Source organism: Spinacia oleracea, chromosome 5 (assembly GCF_020520425.1).
Source record: "Spinacia oleracea cultivar Varoflay chromosome 5, BTI_SOV_V1, whole genome shotgun sequence".
Taxonomy (NCBI): domain Eukaryota; kingdom Viridiplantae; phylum Streptophyta; class Magnoliopsida; order Caryophyllales; family Amaranthaceae; genus Spinacia; species Spinacia oleracea.
Genome location: NC_079491.1, coordinates 30737119 through 30753257, shown reverse-complemented (window position 1 = coordinate 30753257; position 16139 = coordinate 30737119). Strand labels below are relative to the sequence as shown.

At 35.5% G+C, this 16139-nt stretch overlaps 1 protein-coding gene across 1 annotated transcript; it reads right to left on the bottom strand.

Moving 5' to 3' along the window:
* Nucleotides 1-14226: 14226 nt before the first annotated feature.
* Nucleotides 14227-15031, bottom strand: LOC110776502 (uncharacterized). The gene has a single exon (XM_021981058.2). It carries the CDS (start codon nt 14780-14782, stop codon nt 14357-14359), a length of 426 nt encoding a protein of 141 aa, XP_021836750.2. The 5' UTR covers nt 14783-15031; the 3' UTR covers nt 14227-14356.
* Nucleotides 15032-16139: the final 1108 nt, after the last annotated feature.

Here is a 16139-nt window from a genome sequence, read left to right as displayed (position 1 = left end):
TCACGTTAATACCGGTCATCTTTCTCAACGAACTTTCAGACCCTAGAACAGATCCGTCTCTGATACTAGTTTGTTATAATGGATGCAAAGAAAGATTAAATAACATAAATAAAGTAGGCAGAGATTTAACGTGGTTCACTAACAATGTGTTAGCTACGTCCACATGCAGAGGGGAGGAAAGTTTTATTTATCTTGAGGAGTACAGATTACAGAATGCGACTAGGTTATGACCTAAAAAATTTATATATTACTCTCTAGACAGATGCGGAAAAGCCCAGAAAATAGTCCCAAAACAGATAACCCTAGTCCAGAATAGCAGCGAGATCCTCGTGCTGGGGCGTTGCAATAAGGGGCTTGACTGATTCAAGGCATTATTCTAACAATTACCATATTATAAAGTTCACATTTTCAAACTTAATAGTTAACACCTTATAAAATTTTAGTTACAAATTATCACTTATGAAATTACAAACCTTCAAAATTAACACCACTGAACGGAAGTTGTTAAGTATTTCGTTAGTCGCCCCACTTTTACATTTTCTTTTATTTTTCCTCTATTTTTCCACGATGCTTCCTACTTCTTTCTTCTCCCTTCTTCATCTTTCACCCAAATTCAATCCTTTACAAAACCAAAATTAAATATCCTTTAATCAATCATTTACACATATCCTCCCATTATAATTAAATATCAACATCATCCCTCCAATTATAACTAGCATCACATTTGATTTCTCCATCTTTTCCCCCCTTCCTACACATGTTATTTTCACATTAACAATCCAGAAATGATGGTAACGTTGAAGTTACCATATGATATTATTGAAGCTTTGAGATTCATGTCAAACTCCAACATGCCAGCCTTCCCCTCTTCATCTGGTCTTATGAATAGCACACATAATCTAAATATTAACCTCCCACCCATCACGTGTATGGTATGGAATGTGTTAGGAGCAGGCAGCAAATAATTTCTAACTGCACTACGGGAGATTATCCGAGTTAACAAACCAACAATCCTTACCCTTGTAGAGACTCATATGGGTTTAATTAATATTGACCAATTTAATATAATTATGTTTTACACAAATTAAAATTTTTAATTTGTATCTCATATTTTGTCAACCACAATAACAAATACAAATAATTTTTTTATTTCAATAAAAATATTTCTCAAATATAAATTATTGTTTACGAGTAATTAATAATATTCCGTCAAAAAAATATTTGTGCGTTGCTAAGTTAGTAGACAATATACTTGTGATGCATGCATATTTTCATAGATATTACGAAATATATATTTGATTAATATGTAGTGGTTTTTATTGACTCAAAAAAATAAGGAATAATATCAATTAAATGAATTCCATACATAGCACAAAGCCTCAAAATGTTCAAGAGAGCCTTGTCTCGGTGATTTTCTCCGTCGATTTCTCGGAGATGACAGAGTGTAGGAGTTCAGGACCGTCGTTGGTCTCTCTCCGGTTCGCATCAAGAGCTACCAAATCTCTTGTGACAAGGATGTTGCTCACATTCCCAGCGAGATCGACCATGATGTCATAATCGTTGTCGACGAGGCCATATTGCCAGACGAGTACCTCAAGGTCTACTTGTTGGACGACATTTCTACGTTCGTACATGACCGTTTCTCTCGTTTGACCCTTCTAGGTTGAGGATGTTGAATTCCGTGGTTGAATGCTCCAAGAGGACAGAGAAAATTGAGCTAATAGAAGCTGGAAATTGGGAAGAAGACCGAAGAAGAAAAGATAAAAGAAATAAAGAAATTCACATTTAATATTGATCGTTGGTTTACATGGCTACTAGTCTTATATGCACGCGATGCATGCGAATATATAAAAAAATTTTGATCCCCTTAAGAAAACATACTGTAAAATCAAGATCAAATAATCAATATTAACAAATAACACAAAGTTTTATAATTATTTTGTTTTATCTTAAAGGAATTTTAAAAGGTAAAAATACATACTCTGAGTAATATGTGAAGAACCGTCTGTGAACTTCCTTATGACCTAATCATTAAAGAAATAACAATTTTATGACACAATTTGCGGATATTTTGCTGAAATAAAACAAAAATGGCTTTCAAAAAAGATTAAGAACATATTAATTGAGAGTGAAGAGAAAAGAAGCGATAATTCACTCCAACATCCACCAATAAAATTTACAACATGCCTATAAGTGGAAAAGTATTTCGTACTCCATAGTCACTTGGAAGCTTATCATAAACCAATTCAAGCATAAAGTCAATAAGCTAGTCATTGCCAACTCAAAAGTCACCAAGAAGTTTCATTGCTTTGTCACACTCTATCCTTGGGTCCATTACCTAGTAACATCCCTAACAATTCCCAGTTATATCCAACCATCACGGTCTCCTTGAAACATCGATCAAATCCATCTTGTGCAACATCATTTCGTCCTGCGGATACGCATCCAAATATCCAACTTATAAGTCAATAGCTAGAGGGTACCAAGTATGAGAACATTTCTCACAACATCATGGTCTTCCAAGACCTTGCCAAAGGGTATGAGAGGAAGAACAATGCTGCAGGATGCCTTATTAAACTGGATTTACAGAAAGCATGTGACATTGTGGAATGAAATTTTGTAGAAGAAATGTTGGTGTCCCTCAAGTTCCCTAATCACTTCACTCATCTCATTATGCAATGTGTGAGGTCTCCAAGATTCTCACTATCCATAAATGGGTCTCTTCATGGGTTTTTTTTAAGGCAAAAGAGGTCTTAAATGAAGGAAATGATGCCCTTGGTCCAAGTATGCATATAATGTTAAGTCTAATAAATGCGGTTCAGTATTAATTAACAAGTTAATAAATTCAATGAGATCAAGTGAGCTGAATGCCTAGCTAGAGGCCGCTTCAGTTCAAGTGGAATTAATGATATTAATCCACAACTTACTCTTGAATGAACCCGTAGGGTCACAAAAATAGTACGTAAACGGATCAAGTATTTAATGGCATTAAATACTCCATCTATGGATATTCGGAATCGACGGATCTTGGTTTCAGTGGGAGCTGAGATCGTCAAAGGCAAGCAAGTGAATACCCCGGAAACGATGATATTGCCGGAAACGGAAATATGGATCGTATCGGAAATATAAATATTATCCAAGTCGTAGATGTTGCCGGAAACGGAAACATGGTACGTATCGGAAAGTATTATTGGAAATGGAAATATTGCCGGAATCGGAAATATTGCCGGAAACGGAAATATTGTCAGAATCGGAAATATCATCGGAATCGGAAAATAATTCCGGAAACGGAAATATTAAATATTTGTTCGAAACGGAAATTAATTCCGGAATCGGAAATATTAAATATTGTTCGTATCGGAAATGAATTCCGGAATCGAGAATTTAATCGGAAGCGCATCGTACCAATTAGCATCGGACGAGACTTGCTAGATGAAGGCCCAGCACGAAGCCAGGCCCGCGTCCAGCAAGCCAAGCGCCCAACATAACGCAGCCAAGGCCACGCCACGCCCAGCGCAAGGCCAGGCCCAGCAAGGCCAAGGCGTGCGCGCGGGCTGACGCTCGTGGGCTGCGAGCAGCGCCTGCTCGTGTGGGCCGCAAGGCCTGCGTGGGCTGTGCGGTACGCTCGTGGTCGTGCAATGTTTGTGTTCGATACGAATCCTAAAGCTGATGGAATTCGTTCATTGATTAAATCCTAATCCTAATAAAGATAGAATTAGTTTAAAAGAGTTTTAATGAAATTCTAATTAAACTAATTAGTATCCTAATAGGATTATAATTCCTTTCCATAAACTCTATAAATAGGTACATAGGGTCACATATTTACATCGAGGATTGAAGTATTCAAAGGTAAGATTTTGGAACAAAATCAGCCAAACACTTGTAGCCTATTATCCGAAATTTCCTAGTACCTTAAGGGCGATTCTAGTTGGTCAAGCTTAAGGCGGATCCGGACGTGCTGTGGACTATCTACGGAGGGACGACACTTGGAGTCCTAAAGACTTGTTCTTGTTCGGTTCGGGCGCAGCTAGGGAGGGCACGCTACAAAGTGTATGCACCTAAATTATGCTAAATGATTATGTGTAAATAATATGTTTCCTGGCATTAAGGTTTTCCGCATGATTTATGTTTTGTCATATGTATCATAACCTAACAGTGGTATCACGAGCCTCTTATTATTTACATAATCTAAAATTGCATGACATGGTTAAATTTTACAAATTTGCAAAGAATTAAAAGGGGTGATTAATTTTCGTAATTGTGAATTAATTGCAAATTGCGTTTATTTAATTATATGTACGCAGTTTTTCGGCAGTTTATTCGTTACTCATCCAAATCGAGTGATTTTTGTGTGAATTCCGCATGTAAAAGGCATTTTAAAATTTTGACAAAAAGATTTTTTTTCGGTCGAACCCAGAATTCCCAAATTCGAAGCCTAACTATGACTTTTCGCAGGTTTTAGTTTTTCGAACGCAAAAGTTTGTAAATTTAAGATGTTAAATTGAATATTTTCGATTCTTGTTGATAAATCTTGAGTTTTTGATTGACCTACAGTATATGTTTAACAAATTTGAATGCCTAGACTTGTTAATTATACAACCTAATTTGTAAATATGATTAATTTGTTGAAATTCGAATAATTTAGAATTGATTTGTTTTTCATAATTAATTAATAATTTAATTAGGTATCCAGGATTAAAATCCACCATAAAAATTGTTAATTTATGATAAATTTTAAATTTTTATGACCTAGATTTGAATACATGTTAATCGGAAATTAATTGATTAATAAATTTTCGATTTTTCGCCCTAAAATTATGAAATTAATATGATTTATTAATTTGTCATAGATTTTAAATTAAAAATTTTAATTTTTTTTATAAAATTCGCTCATAAACGTTGCACGCACAAAGCAAAGGATGCTACGTGTTACCCTTAAGGGGTGTTGCATAGTGCGGGCACGCAACGACGAGCAAGGGAGCTCGTCGCCCGTGCGGTACGAATGCAGCGAGCAACCAAGGCATGGCGCGCGCACGAGGCAAGGGAGCCTAGGCGTGTGTGCTGTGTGCTATGGGCGATGGGCGTGGCACATGACAAGGCGCGCGCGCGAGGGCGAGAGCTGGGTCGCCCAGCGATCGCTGCTCTGCGTACCAACGAGCGCTGCCTCGCCACGAGGGCTTGCTTGCGCCTAGCGAGCGAGCACTCCTTCGGTAGCTGCTGCGTGCATGCGGGCGAGCAGGCTGCGCGCAAGCGTGGGTTGGCTTGCTGCGTTTGCGCGTGGCAGCTGCTGCGATGTGCCATGGGCGTGCGATCGGTCATGCACACGATGGGGCTTGGGCGCAAGCCCAAGTGCTCGTCGTGTTACGATTGAGTCGCTTTGAATTTTAATTTGAAATTTTCAGTTCGGAAATAATTATATTTAATTTTAAAATTAATAATTTAAATTGTTTTCTCGGATTTTAATTTTGAATATTATAATTATTATAAATTTTAATTTATACTAATTATTTTACTAAAATTAAACCTTGAATTAATTTAAATTCATTTAATTCAACAGAAAAATAAATTAAATAAATGGATTCGGTTATAATTTTATATGAGCTTTAAATTTTAATTAAACTTGCATGTTTCCGGTTAGACTAGAAATACATTTTTATGTTTAAAATTAGAAAATTTTGGTATTTACTACCTTAAAAATACACCACTTTTGTATTTACTACCTTATGAAATTTTTATTTTAAATTACTACCTTAAAGTTCCAAATTTTTTTCATTTACTACCACTTTACAGTTTTCTCATTTTAAAACTGGGATATTTCTTTCGTTTCTTAACCGTTTAAAGTGATTCAAAGTTCATTATTTTCCTTTTTCTATAAGGATTTAATTGAGAACGACATTTCAAAATAATTCGTTTGGTGATTCATAAATATTTTAAAGTTTTAAAGATAATATTTAATATGTTTAACCTTTTACAAAATGTTAAAAGCAAGATCCCTATGGAATCGTTACACATAAACAAAATGTTAAAAGCAAGATCCCTATAGAATGGGCCATTCATGATAATGAATGGGTGTATGGTATATATTGTATATGTACTGTTTTGCAGGTTATGAAGTGACTAGTATGGCCCAAATAGGATAGAAAATATGGTCTGCGTACCATTAATTTGAATGTAATTGGTCAAATGCACCAAAGTTTGTTTTTTCAATTCAAATATGGTCTGCGTACCATCAAATAGTTGTAATTAGTTTAATTATAGTTGATCCTGTTTGAAGAAAATGGCGCCTCCCACGGTGAAATTCAAGACGAAGTTTCCAACCATTTTCAAGACGGACTTTGAAGTTGAAGCTTCAAGATGAAGTCGGACCATACTAGATCACATTTATCTTATGCATGCTTTAAGTTATTTATTGCTTTTAAATATGTCTTAAATATGCATGAGATTGAAGCTTGATTATGTTGCATGATTAAGGATTTTAGTTCACTTAAAATCTAACCAACATAGTAAGAGCCTTAAGTTCCAAACTTAAAAATTGAGTTAAAAGGTGCCATGCCAAAATAACACTTACTTGGATATCCTTTACATCGATCTTAGTAATAGGTTTCCGCCATAGCGAGGTGTTACTTATCGATACTAAAGGGGTAAGGTACACAAATAATTATGAGTACATGTTAGTTTTGGTGAAACTCAACGATATAAGCAAGGAGTCATTTTATGTCGTGGCAAAATCGATAGGTTTACCTAATAAGTTCTTAGACGTACCTATCAACCAAGAGTAGTTTCTAGACTATTAGCAAAAGGCTTTTGCCTACCTAAAAGATTTTAGAATTGAGTCTAAATACATAATGTGCTTAATTCTTCAATGGGTTTTAGGATCTTGGAATCATTTTATTCACACCTGCCGGAACAATAAAATTGAATAAAATGCTAATGACTTGTTTAAATTGCATGATTGCTTTAATTTTCAAGTCATTACTCATGATAAATTTTTAGACTTTGCATGCTTCAATGTAGATTTTAATTATTGTTTATAATTAAATATCTTGCACTGCAGTAAACCCTTTTAGAAAGGTAACAGTAAATTTCTTCGATTGGTAGTGAATCCAAGAACGATTCACAGAAATGAGAGAAAATGAGCAATTTAAAATGTATGTTTCTTTTAGCGACTTTTATGGTTGTTTTCGAATATCAAAGTCGAATGGCAAACCGATTGGTGCTTGTGAATTCAAAATACAATGTAGTATTGAGATCATAAAGCATTGAGTTTAAACGCTCAGCTTTACCAATGGTTAACAACCTAATATCTTCGTCCATTTATTTCTCGAATGAGTCTAGTCCCTAGACATTCGAATAGATCGATGCTTAGAGAACTTTAGAAGCTTCTGGTAAGATCATCTAGTTGAAACAGAATATTTAACATAAATAAAATGGTGAGAACTATGTTGGAATGACATCGGACATGTCTAACGAAGTATAAAAGTCAACACTAAAGAATTCAATTCTTAAGACTATAAGAAAGGGTACAAGAAATAGGAAAACAAGGAACAAAGGAAAGGAATTTACGATTCCGTTTCTACCTAAAATTTAATGTTTAAAGAGAAGTGACCTAGCAATCAAACTTCCTTGGTATCATATACCGCTTGAAGTTCTTACTTCGGTAATAACTCAAACAATGGAAGCTAGGCTACACTAATGGCCTACAAGTGGGAAATGAAGCATGGAAATGCTACATTAGTTGTAGGGTCATCTAGTTTGTTTTAAGTCCTTTCAAAGGCTGGAACTTAATGGCTATTTTGTTCCATAATCAGCATACCTAAATTTCTGCTTCAAACACAAAAAGACTCACATTCAGAAGAACAAAAACAATGCTTGTTTATTTGTTTATTTGAATGAAATGGTCATTTACGGGTTGAGTCAATATGCTTAATTAAAACAAACAAATCTTTAACAATAAGAACTTTACTAGGTTCAAATCAATCTCTTGATTTGAGTTCCACTAATCTTTGGCATTGTTGCTTAGACCATATCAACAAGTTAACATTCATAAGCTCTATTTTGATGGACTTTTGAAAGTTTATTGATTTCTAGATCAATTCAAGACAACTAGTCTTACTTGTTGAAAGTAACAAAAGATATGAACTATTGTTAGAACGCCTAGACGATAGAGTTCAAAGCTAAAGAAAGGTTTTATGACTTAATTATTTCACACATATTTGAGTTAATATAGGTTTATTTACTCAATGTGATATAAGTTTGAATCTGTTTGGCTAGTTCAAAGATTCAGAAGTATAAATCCCACTTGGTAAGAAATCATAAAGATCTAGGATAGATCATGTTGATGATTACTTGAGACCAAAAATCATCATCAATGATTGTGTATTCACGATCTAGCTCCATAAGATATGGCATATCTAAGTTGGAATGATCGAAGTCAATTACTACTTGATTCGATCAATGATGGATCATAAAGACTTTTCCTATAATTTCTAAAACAAAATGCTCAACTACCACCAAACTAAACCAAAATTCGTCAAAGCTATTGAAAAGTAATTTCAGAATATCTTTTCATAATATATCTAAAGAGTTCTTAAACTCAGTGGGAGCTTAGTGTTTGTTATTCAACAAACTAAGGCCCAAGTATAGATATACGTTTCATTGTGATTTATTCAAATGAGACACAAGGGTATTGTTCCTACCACGAATTTTTTAGAACATAATGTTTGTTTGCTCGAAATAATGTCCTTTTGGAAATTCGTTTCCAAAATGACAAGTGGGAGAAAATAGACCTCGAAAGTCTTCGAGGCGACCAACAAACATAAACGGACATTCCGGAGGCTTTTCGAAGTTCTTTAGAAAATCCAAACACGTATTCTTTAAGGATTTTAGAAGTGGCTTTAAAGAATAGACATCTCTTAGAAGACTTTGCAAGTGCTTCAAGGAGAACGGAATATTCAAAGGACTTTCAAGTGGCTATTGATATTCTATTGTTTGATGTTCTATACCCAAGTTGTAAAACATTGTGGTTGAACATTTATCATATATGAAATGTATTTTCATATTCCATTTAATCTTGGTTTAGTATTAAATGATGAGTCCCTTCAATTTGATGATATATTCAAGATAGAATGTCAGGACCAGTCCTGTGACTAAGAAATGTCTATCAAGTGAACTTGAATGTCAAAAGTTGAAGATGGTCCCTGGTCGGAGTTTTCTATAAAGATGGACACATAGAAAATGTTAGACGACTAAAATGCAAGATGACTAGTAGTTCTGTTTCTTGAACTATGTGGACATGGCAATGTCATAATCATTTGCATAGATACTTACTTTGGCAAGACTATTATCGGACATGAAAATCTGTCATAAGTAAATTTCATTAAAATTATTAGACACTAATCCTCAATACCTGAGTGATTTGAGATTACTTGTTTGAGAACTGCTTACTTTGACGTTGACCAACCGTCGCACCGTAAAAGGAGGCTATAAAGGCAACGCTCAGGTAATCACCTATCAAACAAAGTCTAATCTCAAGATCGCAAGATTGGGATTGTCCTCCCATAAATCGGGATGAGATGCTGAAAGTTGTACAAGGCCACTCGGAGAGCTAGAAACTGTAAAATGCATGGTCGTGCTCGGATGAATCATAGGCTATGATTATCTGTTTATTTGATCAGTTGAACTCTGAAACCGAGAAACACCTCTGGACATAATAAGGATGACAACTCTTACCTTATGTTCAAGAGCAAGCATCGAGCGACAAAGGAATTAGGAAATGCACACTTGTCCCTAAGGACAAGTGGGAGACTGAAGGAAATGATGCCCTTAGTCCAAGTATGCATATAATGTTAAGTCTAATAAATGCGGTTCAGTATTAATTAACAAGTTAATAAATTCAGTGAGATCAAGTGAGCTGAATGCCTAGCTAGAGGCCGCTTCAGTTCAAGTGGAATTAATGATATTAATCCACAGCTTACTCTTGACTGAACCCGTAGGGTCACACAAATAGTACGTAAACGGATCAAGTATTTAATGGCATTAAATACTCCATCTATGGATATTCGGAATCGACGGATCTTGGTTTCAGTGGGAGCTGAGATCGTCAAAGGCAAGCAAGTGAATACTCCGGGAACGATGATATTGCCGGAAACGGAAATATGGTACGTATCGGAAAGTATTATTGGAAATGGAAATATTGCCGGAATCGGAAATATTGCCAGAAACGGAAATATTGTCAGAATCGGAAATATCATCGGAATCGGAAAATAATTCCGGAAACGGAAATATTAAATATTTGTTCGAAACGGAAATTAATTCCGGAATCGGAAATATTAAATATTGTTCGTATCGGAAATGAATTCCGGAATCGAGAATTTAATCGGAAGCGCATCGTACGAATTAGCATCGGACGAGACTTGCTAGACGAAGGCCCAGCACGAAGCCAGGCCCGCGTCCAGCAAGCCAAGCGCCCAACACAACGCAGCCAAGGCCACGCTAGGCCCAGCACAAGGCCAGGCCCAGCAAGGATAAGGCGCGCGCGCGGGCTGACGCTCGTGGGCTGCGAGCAGCGCCTGCTCGTGTGGGCCGCAAGGCCTGCGCGGGCTGTGCGGTACGCTCGTGGTCGTGCAACGTTTGTGTTCGATACGAATCCTAAAGCTGATGGAATTCGTTCATTGATTAAATCCTAATCCTAATAAAGATAGAATTAGTTTAAAAGAGTTTTAATGAAATTCTAATTAAACTAATTAGTATCCTAATAGGATTATAATTCCTTTCCATAAACTCTATAAATAGGTGCCTAGGGTCACATATTTACATCGAGGATTGAAGTATTCAAAGGTAAGATTTTGGAACAAAATCAGCCAAACACTTGTAGCCTATTAGCCGAAATTTCGTAGTACCTTAAGGGCGATTCTAGTTGGTCAAGCTTAAGGCGGATCCGGACGTGCTGTGGACTATCTACGGAGGGACGACACTTGGAGTCCTAAAGACTTGTTCTCGTTCGGTTCGGGCGCGACTAGGGAGGGCACGCTACAAAGTGTATGCACCTAAATTATGCTAAATGATTATGTGTAAATAATATGTTTCCTGGCATTAAGGTTTTCCGCATGATTTATGTTTTGTCATATGTATCATAACCTAACATTAAATAGGGTGATCCCCTGTCACCTTTGTTGTTTGTGTTATGTGTTGAATACTTATCTAGGATTCCGATGTTGGTAGGTGAAAATGAAGGTTTCAAGTTTCACCCAAGGGGTTCTGATTCAAAATTGAATCACCTATGTTTGCAGATGACATTATTCTGTGCTGTAAAGGAGATTTTAAGTCAGTGCATGAAAGCCAGACCTTCCAAAACCTCTATTTACTGTTCTGGTATGAATGAAGGTGCATTGCAAAGGATACTTGATAAGACAGGCTTTGCTAAGGGATGCGTTCCTTTCAGATACCTTGGCATTACAATTTGTTCCAAAAGGATCAGTGTGGCTGATTGTGAGAAAATTGGAGAAAATGTGTGCTAGAATCAAGGTCTAGAGTTCTAGGAATATGTCTTTGCTGGAAGATTAACTCTTGTCAATTATGTATTAATGTCTCTACAGACTTACTAAGCTCAGATCATGGTGTTGCCAAAAAGTGTTTTTAAAACTGTCAATAGCATCTGCATGAGCTTTTTGTGGAATGGTGTTGCTGAATCTTGTGGCCCTTGAAAAGTGGCTTGGAATTAGGTCTGTAAACCAAAGAATGAGGGGGGCTTAGAGCTCATTAACTTAAAAATGTGTAACATAACAGCGATGGGGAAACATGTCTGGATGATTGCTACCAAAAAAGATAATGTGTGGGTGAGGTGGATTCACTCTGTATATCTTAAAAACCATAACTGGTGGGGATATTCCTCTAAAACAGGTGATAGCTGGTATTGGAGAGAAATATTCCAGGTTAAGGAGATGATTAAAACTTACTTATCAGAGCGTCAACTGATGGCTCTCCCAAAATACTATATTAAGAAGGATTATTGTGAGCTAGTGCCTGCTACTGCTAGGGTACACTGGACTAATGCAGTATGGGGTCGTTTAGCTCAGCCTAAGCATAGATTTATCACTTGGCTGGCTATGCTAGGTAGGCTAAATACTAAAGACATATTGATGAAGTTTGGTGTCACTGCAGACAACTTGTGCATGATGTGTGGGCTTGAGTTGGAGGATCACAAGCATCTGTTTTTTGGTTGTTAGTACAGCTCTAGATGCCGGCATCAGGTTGCTTCTTGGTTAGGCAATGGTATCTCCCTTCGTAGCTTACCTGATCTAGTTAGATGGGTACATAGAAGGAAGCTCACAAAGTTCAGAAAAGACGTGGTTTTCACCTTTGTTTGGTGTACAATCTACCATATTTGGAGTGAGAGGAATAATGCTTTGTGGAACAGTCAAATTAGAAGTGTTGATAGAGTGTGCAGTCTTATAAAATAGAATGTTCATACTAGACTAAGTTCAATTTTGGCTAAAGCGCTAAGCTCTAGAGATCATAGCTAGTGCATAGCCCTTTTCGAAGGGTAGTCTAAGGCTGTTATGCCTGTTTTGTGGTTTCAGTGGGGCTTGTCCACTTGAATACTAAACTTATAAATGTATGATGCATATATATAATATATACTAATATTTGCTTATAAAAAAGGTATGAGAACATGAAACTTCTAAAAAGAAATGTCCATCTCCTCGAGTTCGTCGAATTGCACAATATTTTTCATCTAGAAGCTGCTCCACATATAAGAGAGTTATAACGCGTTGAAGATGAAACACATTATTACTATATAAAAAAAAAGTGATTATAAAGACCTTAATCTTTTCAAGTAAGATAGAACTCCCAGATTGATATTCTGCAGCTAAAGCAGAGAGATGTTCCTGCAAATGGATTCAAACAACAGTAGACTGAGCTAACGAAAATACAGAAGATGAATTAATCAACATCAAACAGATAAATTAAGTTGAACATACAATGATGATACACTTTCAATTAGCATTTCAATAAACAATGATCATTCATTCAAGATTAGAATGATTGATGCCCTAATTAACATTTGACATACAATGATGATTCAGTTTCCCTTGTATTCAAAATTTTGAAAATTGATGACCTAAATTAGTTGTAAATAAGAACATTTTTTATTTGATTAAAGAATCTAGGGTTTTGAGTTGGGAAAGAAACAGATTCGAGTTGATTTCCTCTTGTTTCTCCATATCTCCCTGCTTGTTAATAAAATAGTCAAGCTCACTAGTAGAGAGGTTAAGCAGTGCATCAAGGTCGATTACACGGTAGCTAAACTTCCTGCACGTCCTCTTTTTCGGCGCAGTGGCTGCTGCAACATCTCCATTAACATCTGCCTGTTAAAAAATTATTAAATTTACAGAAGATTCAAATGTGAGAGGAGAGAGAAAGGGAGAGGATGAAGAATTACCATGGTTGCTGCTGAGGTTCTACGAGGTGAGATAAAGGGCGGTGGAGTTGAGAAAGAGAGTGCCCGCTCAAAGAGAGGAAATGTCCAGGGTTTGGAATGGAGGTTGGGGTTTAAATATAATTAGGGGTGAGGGTAATGTCGTCTATTCCAAGGGGACACCAAAAGTAGTTTTACTAGCTAAATTAATCTCAGCTCTTCACTTATATAATAGAGATGTATGTATATATATACTCTCGTCTGTATCGCGTGCATATAAGACTACTATGTAACTACCGGAACTCTGGAAGATTTATTGTACGCTAATAATTATATTTTGCGCAACAAAAATAAGACGGAAGCGAAGTAAGGGTGGTGCGTGCCAAATCCACGAGGATCGGAAAAAAATTTGTGGAAGCTAGATCTAAACCTTAAGTTGTGATACCATAATAAATATTGTGAAATTCCGTGAATTGGAATGTTGTCATTGATCAAATATATGCAGTGGGCTATCAAAACTAGTTTATATATACAAAAACGCTAATTGAAATGAATTTAACAAGACTTTAAAGTCGATGAACTTCCATCTACGAATGTTGAAGTGCGAAACACATTTTAAAACGAAGGGATTGCAATACATCAAATTATGACAAATTCGTTTTACAAAGACACAAATAATAATGCAATTTCCTGGGTACAAAAAAAATCGAAGGTAGATTTGCATCATATGTAGAATAATTATACATATACTAGGTACTACTAATTTACTATGTACTCCGTATGTATCTACATAAAAGACAACGACAAGAAAAACAAATAAAACATTCATATTCTTCTAGATAAATAGATAAATAGAATATAGGTAAATAATTAAGGGGAAGGGAAGGGAAGGGAATTAAGTTGATGTTACAATAGAAGTGCATGTATGATTCAAGGCCATCAACAATCAACAACATCTACACTAGCAGAACAAAAAAGCAACTTTCTAAAAACAGATTTAAGAGCAGAACAAGAAACTTCCTTAACATTTCTGACTGATTTGTCGCGCTTATGATGTTGCTGTTGTTGTTGTCTCTTCTTACCACCACCATTAACAACTCTTTGTTTGACTCTCCCAATACACTTTTTTGTCTTTTCATTCACACTCTGTTTCCTTGTAAAAGTGTAGCTTCTTAAGTATATCTGCCTACATGATATACTCTCCACCACTTTCGGCCTCGGGTGACCGGGACCTCGAAAGCTTACTGATCTTACAAACTCAGCATCAGATTCTGGCCACTTGTAAAGATTCACATAGCTTGCTCTTACTCTTGCTGTTGGTACCCTTGCATCCTCTATGCAACTTGATATGCAAACTGAGCTCATTCTTTCTCTTTCTCTTTCTCTTTTTCTCTCTAGCACGCTGTCTTTGATATCATCAATCGATCTTAGGGCATCATATATAATAACTATATATGTTTTTTATACAATTATAATTTATAAATATATGGCAACTCAAGTGAGGCTTAGATTGTAAGTGAAGATATGGATTGAAAAATATAAGGAAAGGAAATTAATTCAGACTTATTATTATGATTCTAGTAACTACTAACTAGTACTTTCTTTATAAAAATAAAAGCAGACTCATGAAATGATTTGTCATCATATATTTGTAATCACTGTGTTTTTACTCTTGTTTGTATCCTGCACACCATCCAACTGTAGGGAATAGGGATTAACTTATACTTCCACCGTTCTTAATTATATGACACAATAAGATTTTCAACACGTACTATTCACACAATCTCCTTTGACTTCCATTTGTGATTTATACTTAAGATAAAACATAGTCTTGTGAGGTCTTATTAGATTCATCTCAATAAATATTTTTTTTAATATCAACTTTTTATAATTTTTTCTTATCCATAACTGAACATATTAATGTTTGAAATCGTGCCTAAATAATCGTGTCATTTAAAAAAGAACAGAGGAAATATTTATAATGCTAATTAAAATAGAAACAACTTTTTCTTAAATACACTCAATTCATGCATTCTCCGGCCATTTTTTTTTACTAAACCCTGTTTGATAGAGGTAATAATAAATGACGGAAACATATACATAGAGGTAATAATTAATAAATAACGGAAACATATACGTAGAGGTAATAATTAATAAATAACGGAAACATATACGTAGAGGTAATAATAAATGACGGAAACATATACGAGTGTTATGAATGTAAAGGTTAATTTGTCAAATTGAAAATTTTAAAAATAGACAAATTTTCTTAATTACTAAAGATGCAAAAATAAGGTTTCCGGTTCCGTCTTTGTAAACAATAGTCACATAGTCATCAATATTGAAATTAAGGTGTGGATTAAAAAGGGAGAAGAGAAGGGGGATGTCTTAATTGGCACTTTGGCAGCCATGCAATCAATAATTCGATCTCCAGCTGGGAACATTATAGCGCATAACATGCTTCTGCTAACCAACCTTTCAAAGATTGCTACACCTAATTACCTATAATTAACACTCAGTAAGATACCTAATTTACAATATTATATTTTAATGCTAGGTTAATAAATGTTTATAATCAAATATTACGTACGGGTCTTATAATCAAATGTGTGTCTTGACTTAAAGGCCGTGGGAAAAATGAAAATGATGGACATGTATGATGTATCTATGATCTAAATTTACGGCAATTTTTTAGGGAATGAAATTAGTTGATCAAAGGCAA

Excerpts from the sequence above, each read along its gene's own strand:
- LOC110776502 (XM_021981058.2), bottom strand. The coding sequence starts at position 14,782 with ATGAGCTCAGTTTGCATATCAAGTTGCATAGAGGATGCAAGGGTACCA.